The 12,770-nt window shown below is 45.9% G+C and overlaps 1 protein-coding gene across 2 annotated transcripts in view; it reads left to right on the forward strand.

The window, feature by feature from the left end:
* Window positions 1–12,770, forward strand: part of dcaf6 (ddb1 and cul4 associated factor 6) — a 38,625-nt gene that overhangs the window by 16,787 nt on the left and 9,068 nt on the right. Inside the window, exons 8-11 of one of the 2 annotated variants that reach the window (XM_022202754.2) lie at window positions 2,175–2,268; window positions 3,591–3,710; window positions 5,602–5,940; window positions 11,973–12,032. In XM_022202754.2, coding sequence (XP_022058446.2) covers window positions 2,175–2,268; window positions 3,591–3,710; window positions 5,602–5,940; window positions 11,973–12,032 — 613 coding nt within the window. The remainder of the gene's footprint in view (window positions 1–2,174; window positions 2,269–3,590; window positions 3,711–5,601; window positions 5,941–11,972; window positions 12,033–12,770) is intronic. The other variant, XM_022202755.2, reaches the window with a different exon arrangement.

A 12,770-nucleotide genomic window follows, 5' to 3' on the forward strand; every position in this document is an offset into this window, starting at 1 on the left:
CACACTGAAAGACCTTTTTAATGATGAACCGTTGTGTTCGGATCGATCTCTTCCTTCCTCTGTGCTGAACTCATAAAAAGCCTCCAAGAGTTTTAAATTGAGCTGCGTTCTGTGAGATAAACCGTCTTTCTTCTTTGGAGGTAGCACCAGTCGGGTTTAAGGACTAATTTAAATTATTTTTGGTGTGGATTTAAATAGAAATGAGCTCACCAGACGTCTGTAATCTGACCGGCTGCTTCTGATCTCTGCTTAAGGCTTCATTAGCTCCACCAGCAGCAGACACTGGGACTGAACTGTTGCATTGTGGGTAATGTAGGCACATGGAATAAAAAACAATGCTTTAAAACAGTTTTTTTAAGTGCCAATAATGAGTTGGACAATAGCACAGCTAAACTGGAGATCTTGTTTTTGCAGAAATAAGTCTTAAACTCCAGTTAAAAGTGTCTTCAGCAGCCTGAGTTAAAGTTCATCCAGTCAGGTTGTTTTCTTGATGAGCTGCCTGCTTTCAGTTTGTGTAACTCTGATCTGTGAAGCATCTTATTAATTTAGTTTGAACTCAAATGAGTTACTGAGTTATAATTGCTCTTAATTAGTCCTTGTGGAGTGGTAGTACCATTTTAAATGTACATAAATGTTCCAAAAATATAGTTATAAAGACCCCCTCCCTCTAAAATGTTGTTTTATTTTCTCTTAGTTAACCTGTCCAGATGTTTCTTCCTTAAAGCTACAACAAACCAATGATGACTTAAAAAAAAAACTGAGATTCAGATTTCTGGTTTAATAAACAAACCTAAGGAACCTGTCCACCTGCAGAGCAGAACTTTCTGTTTCATTCTTCTTCTTCAGAATGGGTTTTCAGGTTTGAATGGGGAGTTTCATGTTGTGTAGGCAGAGTTCTAGGTGAGCTGGTGTGCTCGAGCTGCAGGTAGGAAAGGCTGAATCATTGTGGAGCATTTTCATAGTAAACCCTCCAGAGATGTCAGTCTGATGGTCAGAGATCTGTCATTTATTTTTCCAGTTATTCTGCAGTAGTTTAGTGTCTGTGATGAAAGCAGCACGTGTTCTTAGAGTCTGAGGCACCAGACAGCAGCATTCATCCAGAACAGAGGAGAAGCTGCAGCCAGAGAGGAGTTTCAGCTCAATTAAACAACAAAATGCTGCAGTTTATCAGTGAAGGGATTGCTTTAACATAAATCTCTAATTAAAACGTGCAGTAGGAATCAGACAGACGGTTAATGCTGCAGAATGTGGCTGCTGTGTCCTGAAACATGAAAGTTTTCGTCCTGCTGCTGCTTGTGTGTGTTTCATTTAAAGTAAACCAAACCACGTGTGGCCAAGCAGAGGCTTCCATGTCGGCACTTTTCTGGGGGTGAAAGATAGTTAGTGGTAAACAGAGCGGTCCTTGTCGGTGCTAATCCCAGCGCCGCAGACATCAGGGCTAAATCTGGACTGGCTGATGCAGTGCAGCAAATAACCCTGAAAATCCAAGAACAGGATGGAGGAGAGGGGAAGAAACGCAGCGAGGACAGAAAAGCATCTCAGCGTACTGACTGATTTGTGTAGTTTTAGGATATCTGTTTGTCTGAGCGGTTACTGTGGACATCGGGCAGATAGATGATGAGGAGACCGTGTTCCGCTGGTCTTCACGTGTGTCTGAATGTGCTGGATCACGGTGCCAGTCCTTCAGCTATGTGGAGATGCAACCACCACGCATTCCTTTCCAAATACAGCGACCGACGCAGGCAGCGTTCCTCAGTCCACCAGAATAGTTCAGGCTGAGGTGGCGGTGGGGCAGCCAGAAAAAGGCTCAGCACCCCCTCTGCTATCTCCTTCCTCTACCTGTGACCTCCTTTGTTTGTGGCCTTTCTTTCCCTGATTTGTTCTCCTATCTCTGTCAGCCTCTGCTTCTTTTCACCACCTGTCCAGACCTGATGACATTTCCTGACTGCAGCCGTTGATAGTCCCTCCACTAAGACCCCTTTTTCTATTCCTGGCTCCCAGCCTGTTGCCCTGCAGAGAGCCAGGGGGCTGGAAAGTGAAGGCACCCTCAGTCTGAGGGAGGGGGCTTTAAAGAGGACTCTGACAGAGACAGGCAGTGTTTTGCTTTGGCAGCGCAGCTATTTTTGACCATGCTTTGACTGACAAACTGCTAATCTTTCTGTGTGTTTCCACAGCTGAGGCAGCCTCCAGTGAAGCGTCTCCGTCTCCGAGGGGACTGGTCTGACACCGGACCCCGAGCCCGGCCTGAGAGCGAGAGGGAGAGAGATGGTAAGATCACAGCATGTACTGCTGCTCATGTTACAGAATACCTGAAGGATCCCCACGCATTACATTTTATTAAATCAAGCATGCATCTTTGTTTTTCCCCCATTTCAATTAGGGAATTTTCCACTGTGCAGTTTGTCAGCATCAGCACTTAAACCAGAAGCAGCAATGACTGTTTGCTGCACCAGAACTTCTGTAAACCTGATTTAAGGATTTAATCCATTTATGCTGATATGAGGAACTGGCTGGCAGACAGCAGCTCAGGCCCAAAACCTACGCTGTGTTGACATTTACTTACAGTTGAAGTGTTGTTCGTCGGTGGCGTTTAAGTTGCAGTAAAAACTAAAAAGAAGGTAGTTAGAGAGCATTGGGAATTTGTCTTCTGTTTTTCAAACAAGATGGAACAGGAGAGAGAAATGAAGTAAAATGGTCAAAGAAAGCAGGTCTTTACAACATCATTTTCACACTAAGTTCAGCTCAGTTTTGGTTAGTAGAGCATCAGCCTCATCTCACAGCACAGCGGCAGGCGTTGAGCATCACTTCATAGCTTCAGATCACCAGTTTCCATGGAATAGGACTTACATCCAGTTGCTTTTTCACCAGTCCTCTACTGGTGCAAAGCAACATATTCATTTATGTGGAGTCCGCTAACAAATCTGTTTCACTTTCTTTTCACTACAAATAATGATGATGATTGTTCAGACATGATCATAACCAACACAAAAACATTATTTTTGTTACTTTCAGTGTAAATGCATGCAGATAGATCCATGAACTTCAGATTCCCTCCGTTATAGACTGGCCCTTCAGTCTGTATTAGTTTGGTGGTGAGCAGATAATAACTGTAATGATCAGCTTTTGCACTGAAAACAGCTTCTTCTGATGAGAGGACACAAAAATATAAACCTGAAAGGTGCTAAAAGGAGCCATTACTTCATATCTTCCACTCCATCTATTCTAGGATTTAATAACCTGCTGCTCTCATAGTCAAACATACTGAAAAGTGCACAAGAGAAGGAAACTTTTTTTTTGGTTGTTGTTTGGAGAAAACAGAACAACCTGAGAGCAGATCAGTGGAGCTTTGGATGCTGGTTTGAAGTGAGAAGCATCAGATTGTCCTAAAGTAGCTGCACATGTTCTCCCTCCATTTATTATGAGTTTAAATTAAAAAATGTCCCTGATTAAATCAGTACTTTGCTATATGAGTAACAGCCACTCTTTTAATCTTAAAGCAGCCTCCCTCTAAGGTTTGAATGTTCTGCTGTAGGAAAAAGACAGCTGTTCTGTGATGGAGGATCTAAAGATGTTTTCCTCGCTGGTTTCAGGGGAGCAGAGTCCAAACGTGTCTCTGATGCAGAGGATGTCAGACATGTTGTCTCGGTGGTTCGAGGAGGCCAGTGAAGCTCAGAGCAGCAGAGGAACTCGACCTCAGACACGACCCCGAGGTGAGAAACTCTCCGTCCGCTCATTAAACCGGCTGTGGATTCATTACATTCATTCACTTATTGTTGGTTTATTTTGGCCACAGTCTGATACAAACATTATTTTCTTTCACACTATTAATTGAAATTCCAAAAAGGTTGAATTGTGAAGATTTTAATCCAATCCTTCCAGTTTAACCTGATATTTGTTGCATATATGCTAAGTTATATAGAGCTGCAACAAGAAATTACTTTTAGTCCTTGAATGATGGAAAATGAATAACTGAGTACATATTTAAGTGACATTTTCTGCCAAAGAGCCAAACATGGCTGGATTTTAGCCTCTGAACTATGAGGATCGACTGCTTTTCTTTTATTTCTGTGAGCAGAAAGTCCACATCAGATGGTCAGACATTCTGCAGATTTCACCCTGGGCTTTATAAAACTCTACTTTTGGTTCAGTCATTTAATGGAGACATTAAAAAGGAGCTGTTAGATGCAATGTGCTATAAACTAAGTGCCTGTTTGAGGAGAAGCTGTGCCTTTATTCTGCCTCTCTGCTGTGTTTGTTCTGGAGACAGAATGAGGAGGATGTTTCACCGTGAAACCAGCAGCAGAGGTCGTCACAAAGCTGAGCTGGTGTTTGTGTGAAAAGGAGAGCCAGGGCTGCAGAATATATGGACATAATAATAATAATAATAATAGATAAAACAATAGACATGGATGCTGCTGAGCTACAGAATGACTGCATATCTGAACTATACAACAACAAAAGGTTTTTTAAATGTTAAAGACAGCCAGTTTTAAACAGACATCATTCAGTGACACACAGATGATGTAGTTTCACACTGAGATCATGTTAAATACAAATATGCCACAATAAACGGTACAAGTAGCACTTTGTGTGTGCTTTTATTCACGTTAGACTTATTATGTTTATAATGTAGAGCACTAATCTGACTTTCCTGGATATCAGATGGTGGATTATGGCTCCTGTTCTCTGACTGTCTAAGTTTACTTTCAGTGACCAGTGTTTTCATTGACAGAGTTTAAGAGTTAATGTGCACTTTTCCTGCCTTTAAAGGATGACTTCACCTACTGAGCTTGAGCTGGACTCCACTCAGTCATCAGACCGCTGCTTTCCTTTCCTTCCTTCTTTATTTTGCAGTTAGCCGCTTTTAGTTCAGCAAAGTTACAGGTTTACAAGGATGGAAACTTCAAGTCCATCAGTTGATGAGTTCAGGTGAAAAACCTTTAAACAGAACACAGAGGAACAATTTTCACACATTCGTTGTGCATCCATTTTACCTTACTGGCATGAATGTTATTTTACTTCATTTATTCTTGTCCATTTTAACATTAAATAAACAGAAGCAAACAAATTAAGTCTCCACTGATCTTTAGCCGTGTACCACATGGATTTAGCTGCATTTTAAAATAAGCAAAATAATTACATTTTAATATATTTACTCTTAACATTTTTATCAGGCTTTTTAAACATATTTATAATTTTTAATTTAGATTTTTAGGTGATCTATTTAAAGTGCATCTTTTACTACCCAGTAAATGCATAAATAAAGTGCAAATAACAAAGCAGAATGAACTAACTGCAGCTGGAAGCCATCTTCTGCCTGCAGACTGATTCCAAACCCCTCAGAACTAGTTCTGTGTATCAACAGTTCCAACATCACTGTTCTGTGGGGACAACAAAGCAGCAGCCTTCGCTTAGCTCCATGCAAGAAAACTGGTTGATATAAAGACGTACAATCAAGCTGGAGCTTTCAGTTTTGTCCCCTATAGGAGAATAATAGACCTTTACATGAGCAGAAGCTGGCATCAGTAAAGAGTTCTGTCTGAGATTACTTTACCACACCGTCTAAACACCCTAACAATGTTTCATTTTTCCTGTTTTCAGGAACAGCCGTCCGTCCAGAGGGGAACACTCCTGCTGCCCCGCCGGGAGACTCCAGTCAGGGGTCCAGCGCCCCCCAGAGGCCAGTGGGGACGGACTCCCCGGAGGTACCTGCCAGTCCTGCAGCCGCCGCCCCCATGCCTAAATCCACCTCCTCTTCCTCCTCAGGGTCTTCATCAGCAGTCACAGCTCCTCCTCCCTCCAGCTCCTCCTCCGTGGAGAGCTCCGCCCCTTCCTCCTCCCCCCTCACGTCCTCCCCCGACTCGGAGCAGAGGAGTCAGGGCGACACCACCGGGACGGCCACGCCCACGGCCACGCCCACCTCGGAACCTGCGCTGTCAGGTAGGAGTCTGTCACTGTGACAGAAAACAGAAATTAGAATTTTACCGCTCGGCGCAGCGAGTAGATATCCTGGGGTTAGCTCGTCTGAATGTGCAGTCATGGATAAAAGTTTACACTCACCTGTACAGACCAGTTTATCACCCAATGATTGTATAACTCTGTTAAAGACATGTGGTCTTTAGTGTGTGTCTGTGTGTGTGTGTGTGTGTGTGTGTGTGTGTGTGTGTGTGTGTGTGTGTGTGTGTGTGTGTGTGTGTGTGTGTGTGTGTGTGTGTGTGTGTGTGTGTTGGAGCCACTCCACTCAGCACCAGCCTCCACTTCACTGTTTTCCTTCAGCATCCTGTTGTCCTTCTCCTTGTTTTATTTTCTTTGCCTGACCCTGCTCAAACCTTCTCCTCCGTCCTCCTCCTTCAGTCTTCTCTCTCTCCTCCGTCCTCCTCCTTCAGTCTTCTCTCTCTCCTCCGTCCTCCTGCTTCAGTCTTCTCTCTCTCCTCCGTCCTCCTGCTTCAGTCTTCTCTCTCTCCTCCGTCCTCCTCCTTCAGTCTTCTCTCTCTCCTCCGTCCTCCTTCAGTCTTCTCTCTCTCCTCCGTCCTCCTCCTTCAGTCTTCTCTCTCTCCTCCGTCCTCCTCCTTCAGTCTTCTCTCTCTCCTCCGTCCTCCTCCTTCAGTCTTCTCTCTCTCCTCCGTCCTCCTTCAGTCTTCTCTCTCTCCTCCGTCCTCCTCCTTCAGTCTTCTCTCTCTCCTCCGTCCTCCTGCTTCAGTCTTCTCTCTCTCCTCCGTCCTCCTCCTTCAGTCTTCTCTCTCTCCTCCGTCCTCCTTCAGTCTTCTCTCTCTCCTCCGTCCTCCTGCTTCAGTCTTCTCTCTCTCCTCCGTCCTCCTGCTTCAGTCTTCTCTCTCTCCTCCGTCCTCCTCTTCAGTCTTCTCTCTCTCCTCCGTCCTCCTCCTTCAGTCTTCTCTCTCTCCTCCGTCCTCCTTCAGTCTTCTCTCTCTCCTCCGTCCTCCTCCTTCAGTCTTCTCTCTCTCCTCCGTCCTCCTCCTTCAGTCTTCTCTCTCTCCTCCGTCCTCCTCTTCAGTCTTCTCTCTCTCCTCCGTCCTCCTCCTTCAGTCTTCTCTCTCTCCTCCGTCCTCCTCCTTCAGTCTTCTCTCTCTCCTCCGTCCCTCCTTCAGTCTTCTCTCTCTCCTCCGTCCTCCTGCTTCAGTCTTCTCTCTCCTCCGTCCTCCTCCTTCAGTCTTCTCTCTCTCCTCCGTCCTCCTCCTTCAGTCTTCTCTCTCCTCCGTCCTCTCTCTCTCTCTCCTCCTCCGTCCTCCTGCTTCAGTCTTCTCTCTCTCCTCCGTCCTCCTCCTTCAGTCTTCTCTCTCTCCTCCGTCCTCCTTCAGTCTTCTCTCTCTCCTCCGTCTCTCCTTCAGTCTTCTCTCTCTCCTCCGTCCTCCTGCTTCAGTCTTCTCTCTCTCCTCCGTCCTCCTGCTTCAGTCTTCTCTCTCTCCTCCGTCCTCCTCCTTCAGTCTTCTCTCTCTCCTCCGTCCTCCTTCAGTCTTCTCTCTCTCCTCCGTCCTCCTGCTTCAGTCTTCTCTCTCTCCTCCGTCCTCCTCCTTCAGTCTTCTCTCTCTCCTCCGTCCTCCTCCTTCAGTCTTCTCTCTCTCCTCCGTCCTCCTCCTTCAGTCTTCTCTCTCTCCTCCGTCCTCCTCCTTCAGTCTTCTCTCTCTCCTCCGTCCTCCTTCAGTCTTCTCTCTCTCCTCCGTCCTCCTCCTTCAGTCTTCTCTCTCTCCTCCGTCCTCCTGCTTCAGTCTTCTCTCTCTCCTCCGTCCTCCTCCTTCAGTCTTCTCTCTCTCCTCCGTCCTCCTTCAGTCTTCTCTCTCTCCTCCGTCCTCCTGCTTCAGTCTTCTCTCTCTCCTCCGTCCTCCTCCTTCAGTCTTCTCTCTCTCCTCCGTCCTCCTTCAGTCTTCTCTCTCTCCTCCGTCCTCCTCCTTCAGTCTTCTCTCTCTCCTCCGTCCTCCTGCTTCAGTCTTCTCTCTCTCCTCCGTCCTCCTCCTTCAGTCTTCTCTCTCTCCTCCGTCCTCCTTCAGTCTTCTCTCTCTCCTCCGTCCTCCTCCTTCAGTCTTCTCTCTCTCCTCCGTCCTCCTGCTTCAGTCTTCTCTCTCTCCTCCGTCCTCCTGCTTCAGTCTTCTCTCTCTCCTCCGTCCTCCTCCTTCAGTCTTCTCTCTCTCCTCCGTCCTCCTCCTTCAGTCTTCTCTCTCCTCCGTCCTCCTCCTTCAGTCTTCTCTCTCTCCTCCGTCCTCCTCCTTCAGTCTTCTCTCTCTCCTCCGTCCTCCTCCTTCAGTCTTCTCTCTCTCCTCCGTCCTCCTCCTTCAGTCTTCTCTCTCTCCTCCGTCCTCCTTCAGTCTTCTCTCTCTCCTCCGTCCTCCTCCTTCAGTCTTCTCTCTCTCCTCCGTCCTCCTGCTTCAGTCTTCTCTCTCTCCTCCGTCCTCCTGCTTCAGTCTTCTCTCTCTCCTCCGTCCTCCTCCTTCAGTCTTCTCTCTCTCCTCCGTCCTCCTCCTTCAGTCTTCTCTCTCTCCTCCGTCCTCCTCCTTCAGTCTTCTCTCTCTCCTCCGTCCTCCTCCTTCAGTCTTCTCTCTCTCCTCCGTTCCTCCTTCAGTCTTCTCTCTCTCCTCCGTCCTCCTCCTTCAGTCTTCTCTCTCTCCTCCGTCCTCCTGCTTCAGTCTTCTCTCTCTCCTCCGTCCTCCTCCTTCAGTCTTCTCTCTCTCCTCCGTCCTCCTTCAGTCTTCTCTCTCTCCTCCGTCCTCCTGCTTCAGTCTTCTCTCTCTCCTCCGTCCTCCTGCTTCAGTCTTCTCTCTCTCCTCCGTCCTCCTGCTTCAGTCTTCTCTCTCTCCTCCGTCCTCCTCCTTCAGTCTTCTCTCTCTCCTCCGTCCTCCTTCAGTCTTCTCTCTCTCCTCCGTCCTCCTGCTTCAGTCTTCTCTCTCTCCTCCGTCCTCCTCCTTCAGTCTTCTCTCTCTCCTCCGTCCTCCTTCAGTCTTCTCTCTCTCCTCCGTCCTCCTCCTTCAGTCTTCTCTCTCTCCTCCGTCCTCCTCCTTCAGTCTTCTCTCTCTCCTCCGTCCTCCTTCAGTCTTCTCTCTCTCCTCCGTCCTCCTCCTTCAGTCTTCTCTCTCTCCTCCGTCCTCCTCCTTCAGTCTTCTCTCTCTCCTCCGTCCTCCTTCAGTCTTCTCTCTCTCCTCCGTCCTCCTCCTTCAGTCTTCTCTCTCTCCTCCGTCCTCCTCCTTCAGTCTTCTCTCTCTCCTCCGTCCTCCTCCTTCAGTCTTCTCTCTCTCCTCCGTCCTCCTCCTTCAGTCTTCTCTCTCTCCTCCGTCCTCCTTCAGTCTTCTCTCTCTCCTCCGTCCTCCTGCTTCAGTCTTCTCTCTCTCCTCCGTCCTCCTCCTTCAGTCTTCTCTCTCTCCTCCGTCCTCCTCCTTCAGTCTTCTCTCTCTCCTCCGTCCTCCTCCTTCAGTCTTCTCTCTCTCCTCTGTCCTCCTTCAGTCTTCTCTCTCTCCTCCGTCCTCCTCCTTCAGTCTTCTCTCTCTCCTCCGTCCTCCTTCAGTCTTCTCTCTCTCCTCCGTCCTCCTTCAGTCTTCTCTCTCTCCTCCGTCCTCCTCCTTCAGTCTTCTCTCTCTCCTCCGTCCTCCTCCTTCAGTCTTCTCTCTCTCCTCCGTCCTCCTTCAGTCTTCTCTCTCTCCTCCGTCCTCCTCCTTCAGTCTTCTCTCTCTCCTCCGTCCTCCTCCTTCAGTCTTCTCTCTCTCCTCCGTCCTCCTCCTTCAGTCTTCTCTCTCTCCTCCGTCCTCCTTCAGTCTTCTCTCTCTCCTCCGTCCTCCTCCCTCGGTTCTCTAATTGTTCATTCACTCTCCCTTTCTTCCTCTGCCTCTTTGTCAGAGTATGGTCCTCATCGGCTGCCCATAAGTTTAGTGTGTAGGCGTTTGCAGAGGTTGCTCCGGCTGGCCGACCCCCCAGGCCAGGGTCAGCGAGCGACCTCTTCTTCTTCTTCCTCCTCCTCCTCTTCCTCTGAGAGACAGTCCCAGAGAGCTGCTTCCTCTGCTGCTGCCGCTGAGATGCATCCCTGTACAGGTTACCGGCCCTCCGAGCTCCTGCAGCTACCCTCCATACGGCTGCTGGCCATCCTCCCCTCTATCTAGCTGAGTCTGTTTGTAGACAGTTAGCTCCAGAAAGCCCCGGTGTTGTTCCACCTGACCACTAACCCCTCAGTGATCCTCTTTCCATCCCCCCCCAGTAATGCACCTTGTCCTTATTAACCTCCCCTGTTTGCTCACTAACGCTCTCCTCCATCTCTACGAGTTTTCATCCATAAATCTGTCCTGCTGGAGTGGCACCAGCCGGTATGAAGCTCTGCTTTGGGCGTCATCGTGGCTCATGTGGTCGTTCACCCATGTTTGATGACGTTCACTCATTCGTCTTCTCAACCAGTGACCAGAACTGTATGCTTTTGGTTTTTATACTGGAGGATGAAGCCCTTTTCAGACATGGAGTCAACAATGTTGGACATCAGGAAAAGATCTTGACGTCCTCCTGAGACCCGGCCCGTTCGTTATGTCCTCTGTAGTGGATGTTTGTTTTGATCATCTGAGCTTCTGACTAAACTCTGATGAGCTCTTTAGACGACATCCCAGCATTTCCAGCCATCTGAGGAGAACTTTGCCTTCTGACTGCTGAGAGTTTATGTTCATGTTCAGTTTAATTTAGTTTCTTAAACATCTTGTTAGGTTCCTGGGTCATGTTTAATTATCCGTTTATATCTCATTATTAGCTCCATTATTAACCAGTATGATTTTTATTAATAATATTTAGTGTAAACTTGTTTTTCAGTGAGAATAATTCACTGTTTTTTCATACAAAAAATGCATGTTAAAGCTTTTTTAATGTACACTGGAATGACCTCCATATAAAATACGATAATTTTATGTGACATTGACTGTTTTTAATATTTATTTATGGAACTGATAAATGAACACAGAACACGTCTTCTGTTCAGGGTTTAAAAAGTGTGTTGATTAGTTTCACACTGAAAAAAATCATTTTTTACTTTAAAATGGGTCCGTTTGTTCAGCATTTATCAGAACCAGAAATGATTCAAACAACAAGAATCATAAGATCTTCAAATTTCAAACAGTCTTTGAAACTTGCATCTGTTGGAAAAACTCAAACATCAAAATCACTTTATTGTCGATTAAATGTTCCTAAAAATAAAACAATTGCACGAAGTACTTTGTGTAGAAACTTAAAAACGTGTTGCTCCTCAGTGCACTAGAAGATACAACGACCAACAGTCACCAGCAAAAAAAAGCATGAAAACTAATTAAAATGTAAATTAGTAGGTTCATAGAGATGCTTCATTAGTGCTGGCCATCGTTTCTCAAAGTGAAACCACTCGTGTATTTTCTCAGTCAGAAAACGAATCCTTAAAGGGTCTCATGTAAAAGTTCACATTTATACTTTTATTGATTAAGAATGACTTATGGTGTCTGAAAGGGGCTTTTATTGGGCAGGTTGTTGATTGAATACAGGACTAGAAGTGTTTCAGCAAAAGATGCAAAGCAGAAAGGTTTGGCTTTTTGTTTGGCGGTCACAAAATGATTATTAATCTTTTAGTATTTAAAATACGCTTGTAGTTTTGTGATATGTCTGTAATAATCTGAGTGTCTTTATTTTGTTGCACAGCGTCTAAGAATAATCAGGTCCTGGTTAAATATTTCTCAGGACGTCAGTAGTAAACGTGTGAACCTCTTTCTGTTGTTTCCTTCAGACTTACTAATCTCTGAAGCTCATTTTGCATTTGAAAAAGCTGAAGCTGCACCTCCACTGTTTGAACTGACTCCCCTGTTATCAAACGACGCTTTTTTTATTTGGCTGATTTTTATTTTTAAAGCTCTTCCTGCTTGGCCTTGTTTTTTTTTTTTAAATTAAACTTTAAGTTTTTAACCCTCGTGTGTGGTGACTGAGCCTCAGGTTTGACCTCTGTGTTGGATGTTTAGTCGGTCTCATTTGTGTTCCAGATTCCCCCTCGTCTGTGGTAAACAAACAGCTGGGATCCATGACTCTGGATGAACAGCAGGGTGCGTCCTCCCCTCCCTCAGCCCAGCCTGCCTCTCACTTCGTCTCCTTCACCCTCCGTCATTAAAACACTTCTTCACATGCTGTCGTCCTCCATAGTTTACCTCTGACCTAACCTAAGCTCTGTCCATGCTTTCTCTGTACCTCGACTGTCCATTAACTGTATGTTAAACTTACCCAAGTTACTCTGATGATAACAAAACGAGAAAATTAGTCCAACTCAGTGAAATGAACGTCCATCAAGAAATACAACTGGCCTTTATGCTGCAGCTGCTTCTACCTGCCGTTTAAAGGTTTAGTTCACCCAAAGCAGCAAGAAAACTCTCGGTCTCTCAGAAGGACTGCAACTTCTCGCTCAGTCTGTTATTTTCTCAATCAGTGTCACAGAAAGTTAATAAAACCAGCAAGTTCTCACACTGGAGACCCAGACGTGCTCACTTTTAGAGCTTGAAGATGCAGAATGTTTTTCAGTTAAATCCAAACCTGTCAGTGGACTCCGGTGGACAAACATGTCAGATAATTAGTGTTGCTTCAACCTCACAACAACCTTTACTGTTAACTAGGCTCCAGGATTGTTGTGTTTTATCGTAAAATAATGTAATGTGCAGTGTAACTATAACCCTGTAAGACACAAATATAGAAAAAAGAGAAATGCAATAACCAAAAACAGTTATATATATATAAACCCAAATATAGAAGAAAATGAGCTAATATATATATAATAGAAAGCAATATTTCAA

The sequence above is a fragment of the Acanthochromis polyacanthus genome, chromosome 14 (assembly GCF_021347895.1).
Source record: "Acanthochromis polyacanthus isolate Apoly-LR-REF ecotype Palm Island chromosome 14, KAUST_Apoly_ChrSc, whole genome shotgun sequence".
In the NCBI taxonomy this organism is placed as follows: domain Eukaryota; kingdom Metazoa; phylum Chordata; class Actinopteri; family Pomacentridae; genus Acanthochromis; species Acanthochromis polyacanthus.